Source organism: Mandrillus leucophaeus, unplaced genomic scaffold (assembly GCF_000951045.1).
Source record: "Mandrillus leucophaeus isolate KB7577 unplaced genomic scaffold, Mleu.le_1.0 Scaffold69, whole genome shotgun sequence".
Classification (NCBI taxonomy): domain Eukaryota; kingdom Metazoa; phylum Chordata; class Mammalia; order Primates; family Cercopithecidae; genus Mandrillus; species Mandrillus leucophaeus.
Window position 1 is genome coordinate 4,099,337 of NW_012107474.1, and position 8,099 is coordinate 4,107,435.

Sequence of the window (8,099 nt, forward strand, 5' to 3'; positions counted from 1 at the left end):
TGGGGTTTGGGTTCTGAGATGCTGTCCTTGACCATTTACCCGCTTATCAGCTTATATCCTGGGGGATGCCCTCACCACTCTCAAGGCTAAGGTCAAAGCAAAAGTTGCCACCCCTTATTGGAGCTACAGGTGTTTTGTATTCATTTTACCTGCTGGAGACCCTTTAATCTGGAGCTGAGTTTGAAACAGTAGATTTAAGTGGAGTCAGCCTGGGACTGTGGTGTTCAACAGAGCCACCTCCTGATTCCAGAGTTCCTAGGGTAATTCCGATTCCTCCCTAAAACTTCTCAGAATGAAAGGACACTTGTCATAATTCGACCAGGACAGTCTGCGTAAATGGGAGCATATGGTCACTTAAGCATAGCTTAAACCTCAACAGGGTTTATAATTGGGGAAATAACTCAGTTAGTCTTAGATTTCAGAAATGCTTTTTAGAATGGTCGCTTGTGTTTGGGGACAAATGGCAAGCAGTTATTTCTAGAGAGGTAGTGAACATCATGATTCCTGTCCACTCACTGGTCGGTTGGGTTCCTCCTTCCCTTCCCTAGAGAGCCCCTGTTGAGCTCTGTCTTGGCCCTTGAAGTGTCACCGGCTGCCCTGGTGGGCTTTCCTTGGGGTCCACCTGCTGATTGTTCAAACAGCAACCCAGCAGCCGCGTCATCGCCCCCGCTACCTACACACACACTGCCTCTCATCCTCTGCCACCTACCTGGCTCCTTGCCCTGGGCCCCTAGGGGTCCCTCTCCAGGCACAGTGGTGCTTCTAGAGCCCTGCCTGCCCAGTGCACCCGGGGTCCACCAGAGCCTGAGTGTGTGTTGAGCACCTCCCCCAGCTGAGGCTATGCACTGGAGCCCAACACTGCCCACTTCTCAGAAATGAGTATCTCAATAGATAACAAGACCTTCGAAGACAGGCTAGAAACATCTAGAAAGCTGGCCACTTGCCCATTTCTCACTGTTTAGACTGGACACGTGAAGGCCTGGAGTTCTAGGGTAACTGTGTAATTCCACTCCTGCTCAGTGACACGGCCTCTGGGGTGGACACTCCCAGAGAGAACACTCCTACGTGGTGGGAGGAAAGGAGGACTTTGGTGGCATTGTTGCACCTCTGGCCCAGTGGGCGTAGGCAGAGTGATGTGAGTGGCCTCCAGGGCCATTGGTGTGCTCCTAGAACCGTACTGGCGGTTCCTGTAAATTACTTATTACGGTGGCCGAGTCTTTCTTGGTGAGCGTGAGAGCTCCTAAGACTCATTGACTTAATTCTGTCTCTTTCATTTGCTCCAAACATACATCTTTGTATAGAAATCAGTCAGTTTTGCAGATCAGCAGAGCTGTCTTCTAAATACAGAGAAAAGTTTGGTTTTATACTAAAGGAGCAGTAACACATCCCTTTAAAAGTTACTTATTTTATTCTGGTAGTGGATTTACTTTTCTAGTTCCTTTCCTTTTTTTTTGTTTTTTGAGATAGGGTCTGGCACTCTCGCCCAGGCTGGAGTGCAGTGGCATGATCGTGGCTCACTGCAGCCACCCTCCTGGGCTCAAGTGATCCTCCCATCTCAGCCTCCCTAGTAGCTGGGACCACAGGGATGTGCCACCACACCCAGCTAATTTTTTTAATTTTTATTTTTAGTAGAGATGGGTCTCACTGTGTTGCCTAGGCTGGTCTTGAACTCCTGGATTCAGGCAATCCTCCCACCTTCCAAAGTGCTGGGATTCCAGGCGTGAACCACTGTGCCTGGCCTTATCTTTTTTTGAGCTCACATTAAGATTGATTTTCTCTCTTTACAAGAACCTGAACCTGCTGACTGATGGAGGGGGCAGCCCAAGAAGCATCCTGGATCTTCATGGGAGAGAGCATGGGGCCCAGGAGGAGAGTGTGGTGGGGACACCCTGCCAGTAGGGTGTCGTTGAGACATCCCATCCCCACCAGCTTCTACTCCCTTTTACACTTGCTTTGAGAAGCTGCTGCTTGAAGAATCCCACTAGATCATGGACAAATGGAAATCAGAGCCAGAGTCCCATTTCTCACTCCCCTTCTGAAACACACCTGGGTTTCAAAGAGAGAAAATTTTCAAAATCACCTTTCTGATGAAAAAAGTAAAATACAAACACATTTTATAACATTGGGGAAACTGTTCAGTCACACAGAGCATCACTGTTCTAACTCAACTGTTGTTGCCATATGATTCACATTTTCTAGTATTTTTTATTTTATTTTATTTTTTTTTTGAGACAGCGTCTCGCTGTGTCGCCCAGGCTGGAGTGCAGTGGCGTGATCTCGGCTCACTGCAAGCTCCGCCTCCCGGGTTCACGCCATTCTCCTGCCTCAGTCTCCCGAGTAGCTGGGACTACAGGCGCCCGCCACCTCGCCCGGCTAGTTTTTTGTATTTTTTTTTTTTAGTAGAGACGGGGTTTCACCGTGTTAGCCAGGATGGTCTTGATCTCCTGACCTCGTGATCCGCCCATCTCGGCCTCCCAAAGTTCTGGGATTACAGGCTTGAGCCACTGCGCCCGGCCTGTATTTTTTATTTTATTTTAATTTTATTTTTTTGAGATAGTCTTGCTCTGTCACCCAGGCTGGAAGGTAGTGGCCCAATCTCAGCTCTCTGCAACCTCCACCTCCCAGTTCAAGCAATTCTCTTGCCTCAGCCTCCCCAGTAGCTGGGATCAGAGGCATGTACCGTCACGCCCAGCTAATTTTTCTATTTTTAGTAGAGATGGGGTTTCGCCATGTTGGCCAGGCTGGTGTTGAACTCCTGACCTGAAGTGATCCGCCCGCCTCAGCCTCCCAAAGTGCTGGAATTACAGGCATGAGCCACCTCACTGGCCCCTGTATTTTAAAAACCAGCACTGATGACATATAGTTTACATACAGTAAGACTCAATGATTTTAAGTGTACAGTTCAGAGCTTTTTTTTGAGACAGAGTCTGGGTCTGTCGCCCAGGCTGGAGTGCAGTGGTGTGATCTCGGCTCACTGCAACCTCTGCCTCCCGAGTTCAAGCAATTCTCGTGCCTCAGCCTCCCAAGAAGCTGAAATTACAGGCGCATGCCACCACGCGTAGCTAATTTGTGCGTTTTTTAGTAGAGACGGGGTTTTGCCATGTTGCCCAGCCTGGTCTTGAGCTCCTGGCCTCAAGTAATCCACCCGCATGGGCCTCCCAAAGTGCTGGGGTTACAGGTGTGAGCCACTGTCCCTGCCAGTTTAGAGACTTTTGAGTGTCTACAGTTGTCTGAACTCCACCACAGTTGACTTACAGACCTCGACTTCATCCCAGGAAGTTCTCTGGTGCTGCCCTGTAGTCAGCCCTGCCCACTGGAACTCCAGACTGTTTGCTGTGCTATAGCTTTGCTGTTCCTTTTTTTTTTAAAAAAAACTGCATTTTTGCATAGCGGAGCTCTCGCTGCACCTCCCATCTTACTGCTTACTTTTCTTTGCGTGCACAGTCTGGCTCACCACATCTTAAGCCTTTTCCCTACTGGTACTCTCTCTGGCATCATTTTAAAGCTGTATGGTGTTAGATTTTGTTGAGACACTTCTCTTTTGTTGGATATTTAAATGATTGGCAGTGAAGAATTGCCTTCTGTTAACTAATGTATTTTCTTAAGAATTCTTATCTTTTACAATTAATATTCAGAAAATCCTGAGTACTTCTCTTGATGAGTGGATAGTCATCATGACAAGTTTTTCTAGTCCTCTTTACTTAGCTGAGCACCAAGTTGAGGAGAACCGGCGCTTGTGGGGGTGTGGAGGCTTATTGCCGGAGACAAGGGCCCACGTGGATTAGAAGAAATTCTCCTTATTCAGAAGTGGTGGCTTCCAGCTAACCTGGGCCCTTGTCCTCTTTTTCTGAAACTTATATGTGAGTGTCTTTCTCTCTTTGGAACCTGTGTATGTTTGGGAAGGTGAGTGAGAAATGGGAATTTGGTTCTGATTTCCATTTGTCCTTGATATTTTGGGATTCTTCAAGCAGTGGATTCTCAGAGAGCAAGCGTAAAAGGGAACAGAAGCTGGTGGGGACGGGATGTCCCGGAAAAGTGCCCTGCTGGCAGGGTTCCCCCCGCACACATACGCTCTTTCTGCTCTTTCTTTATTTTTAGTATGACAAAAAATTTCATGTTACATTTATACCTCTTCTTGTTATCTTATGAAAACTCAGAACATGCTTGCAAACGGTGATAGCAGTAATCTCTACCTTTTCCTTTTATTCATTGCATCTTTAGTGCTGGTTTTGGATATGAAAAGATACATGTTTTTTTCTAGCGCTGAATGCATGTGCAGTTGTAGTTCTGGATTATTTTTTTAAAGACCCAGGAGTTTGTCTTTGGGAGTGGCCCCTAGAGTTTGCCGTGGGTGATGAACTTCAATCCAGGCTGTATCATGATTGGAGTCAAAGTGATGGGCAGGGGTCCTGCCGTGGGCTGGCCCATAGAGCTGCCAGATGAATTGTAGAGAAACTGGCCTGGGCCAGATCGTGGCACACTCACTTAAAATGCCTCCCAGTTTTAGGTTGCACAAGAGCATCAGTGACTTTTTTGTTAAAAGGTGCCTGTAGTTCTCTTTATAGCCAGGTTTACACCACATGTCATGTACTCTCAGCCTAGCGCTCTCTCCCCAGATTCCTGTGTGGTGTGGGCTGAGGGATAGAGGTGCTTCCTGGGATAGTGGCCCCCTATCTCAGGTGTCTGTGTAAAATTAAGTTCAAATTTAGTAAAATTAAACACTTACTTCCTGGGACATGAGCCACATCTGGTTACCGGCTGCCTTGCTGGATACCAGCTATGGAGAACGTCAGTCATCCACAGAAAGTCTGCTGGACAGCGCTGGGCGGGAGCAGCAGCCCAGCCACACACGGGGGCGCCACTGGCTGGCTGTTTTGGGTTCCACTGTCGCTTATTCTATGAGCCAGTGAGAGCTAGGGGAATTACGCTTGGTTCTTTAGGATGCATTTTTCTCGTGAAGTCATGTGAGGGACAAACCTGGTCCCTCTGGACTGGCTTCTTGGAGGAGTTCTCAGCTCTGTGACTGGTGACCCTGCAGCAGGCATGTCTTTGTGCTCAGTTGCCTCATCTGTGCAAAGGGGACAGTCACATGGCCGAACCAACCATGTGTGTAAAGCTCTGAAAATGGTGTCTGTATGTGGAGTGACCACAGGCCCGTCAGCTGCTGTCATCACTGTCATCACCACCTCTCAGCACACACCCCTTCTCCGCTGGGCCGGGATTCGGGGAGACATGAGCTGCCTGGGGGTCACCTTCTTCTCCTCTCATGTCTTTTGAAGCTGCAGGCACCCCGGAAAACAGCGCCCCCGTGGAGTCGGAGCCCAGCCAGTGGGTGTGTAAAGTGTGTTCCGCCACCTTCCTGGAGCTGCAGCTCCTCAACGGTAAGGAAGACGTGTAGGGAGCCCCCATCGTAAAACTCCTGTGTCGAGCTCCCTCTGACTTACGCTGTCACCTGTCTGCGGCTGTCGGGATGTCCCCAGCTTTGTCCTGTCTGCCCCACTGCCCCACAGTGTAGTCGCCAGAACCAAGGCTTTCTCGGGGTTTAAAACTCCTGGGCAGTCCCGCTTCCCACCCCCAACCCCCGCAGGCCTCACTCCTCCTGGTTGTGGAAGTTGCATTTCAGCTGGGCGCCTTGACTCTGGCGCTGGCAGGGGCCAGGAGCCAGCCATGGCATCTGTTGTGCCGTCTTGCCTATGTTGTTTCCACTTGACGGCCCCTTCCACCGTTTCTTTATCTGCCAGACATTTTTTTTCTTTTTTTGAGACAAGGTCTGGCTCTGTTGTCCAGGCTGGAGTGCAGTGGCATGATCATGGCTCACTGCAGCCTTGACCTGCCAGGTTCAAGCGATCCTCCCACCTCAGCCTCCTGAGTAGCTGGCACCACAGACATGTGCCACCACGCCCAGCGAATTTTTGTATATTTTTTGTAGAGACAGGGTTTCACCCAGGCTGGGATCAAGCAGTCCGTCTGCCTCGGCCTCCCAGAGTACTGCGTTTACAGGCGTGAGCCACTGCGCCCGGCCTGCAAAACATTTTTATCTACTCAGGTTGACATACCAATTTAAGGCGGCCGGGAAAGAATTGAACACATTTCCAGCTTCTGCAGTGCCCTGGGAACTTTGTTTATTTGTCTTAGGGAGCTGATTTTTCTACAAGCCTCTTATGAGGCTAATGTGTAGTGAAGAAAGACTGACGTCAAATAAACCATGGGGGAATTGCATGGAAACAGTTTGTGGCGTTTGTCACATGTGGAACATGCTCAGAGGCCCCAGGCCTGGCAGGGTTCCAGGCAGTGCGGTTGTGAGGAGTGAGTGGGACAGCCACTATGCTGACACCAGCAGACTTTAGCTACCTGGTCACATGTTCCTGAGACCTCCTACTCATCTTGGCTTTAATGAATTTACGCACGTGTCATTTTGCCCTCTGCTTGGTGAGAAGCATTTTGTGTTTGTCACCAAGACATAAATAGCAGAGCAGGCGGTTGGGTTTTCTAGAAATGCCACGTTTGTGCAGAGCACACCGCGGACCTCATGGAGACCCATGGTAGGTGCTGCACAGCGGGAGGGTGCTGCCTGCACTGGGCGGTCCCCTCCACAAAGCCAGACAGATGCTGCTCATTTGTTTTTCTTCCTGATAACTAGTTTTGAGTGAAGAAAAAAGAAATTCCTTCATATTTTCAGTCAAATTCTACTTGTATGTCATCAACTACGTAAGGCGTGGTACTCGGGCTCCCCTTACAGTGAGGCTGATGGTGACTAAGACCCCTCATTGCCAGGTCCTGCAGACACTGCCTTGTATCAACACCATGCAATACAATCGTGACTCCATTTCAGGGATGAGTAAACAGAGGCAGGAGTCCCTGCCCACAGGACGGCTGCCTTGAGGGCTGGAGTCAGGTACTCGGGCAGCCCAGCCTCTGCCACCCAGATTACCAGAGGAGTCCCGAGCATTCCTTCCAGGTGACAGCTCTGCCTTCTGTGGCAGCCTCTCGCTGGGGGGCTTCTCAAGAAAATCCATGGCTCAGGAGCCCAGGACTGGGAAGCCGAGCCCAGGAAGGAGGAGACTGAGGAGCAGCCCCAAAGGCGGCGGGCGTGTGAGCGGGGAGGGGCTGTGTGTCCCTGTGAGCGGGGAGGGGCTGTGTGTGTCCCTGTGAGGGGGGAGGGGCTGTGTGTCCCTGTGAGGGGGGAGGGGCTGCGTGTGTGTGTGTGTGTGTGTGTGTGTGTGTGTGTGTCCCTGTGAGAGGGGTGGGGCTGTGTGACCTCCCTGAGAAAGGAGGGGCTGTGTTTCTCTTTTTCAGGCTGAGGGGTTGTGTGTTCCTCTTGAGATGGATTGTGCTGGGCCAGTTTGGGAAAGGAGTGTTTTGGGAAAGGTGGGGCTCAGAAGTTAGCAAAACATCACAAGGATGTTTCACAGTGCTGGATGGCCAGAAAAGATGGCACACGTCCACTGCGTGTAGGATACAAGAGAGGATCCTTTGCGGGAAAGGAGCAAAGGGAATGCCCAGGTTGCTGGTGAAGGAGATTGTAGGACAAGAGATGTTCCCTAGTTCAAGGACAGACACCTGCTCCAGATTGGAGCAGCAGCAAGGGCTCCAGGAAGAATGGCTCAAAAAGGAAAAGAAAATAAGGAAATAGAGCATTAACTGATATGTTTGTAGATGAAAGAGTTATACTTCTGGCAGAGTTTAGGGATCAATTAGTAATAAAAACACAAAAAATAAGCAAATTTATTAATAAAAAGTAAGGCAATAATTAACTCCAGGGAAAATGAAGGTTTTATATATATATATACTTTAAAAAAAAAAAAAAAGGGCCAGGCGTGGTGGTTCAAGCCTGTAATCCCAGAACTTTGGGAGGCCAAGACGGGCGGATCACGAGGTCAGGAGATCGAGACCATCCTGGCTAACGCCGTGAAACCCCGTCTCTACTAAAAAAATACAAAAAACTAGCTGGGCATGGTGGCGGGTGCCTGTAGTCCCAGCTACTCAGGAGGAGGCTGAGGCAGGAGAATGGCATGAACCGGGGAGGCGGAGCTTGCAGTGAGCTGAGATCCAGCCACTGCACTCCAGCCTGGGGGACAGAGCGAGACTCTGTCTCAAAA

The 8,099-nt window shown here is 49.8% G+C and overlaps 1 protein-coding gene across 3 annotated transcripts in view; it reads left to right on the forward strand.

The window, feature by feature from the left end:
- The window catches only part of PRDM15 (PR domain containing 15), a 75,129-nt gene that overhangs the window by 8,779 nt on the left and 58,251 nt on the right, over positions 1–8,099 (forward strand). For all 3 annotated transcript variants that reach the window (XR_001008496.1, XM_012002586.1, XM_012002587.1), the window contains exon 5: positions 5,280–5,381. Coding sequence is in view for 2 of the 3 variants with exons in the window: in XM_012002586.1 (XP_011857976.1) it covers positions 5,280–5,381 (102 nt within the window). In the remaining variant the exon portion in view is untranslated. The remainder of the gene's footprint in view (positions 1–5,279; positions 5,382–8,099) is intronic.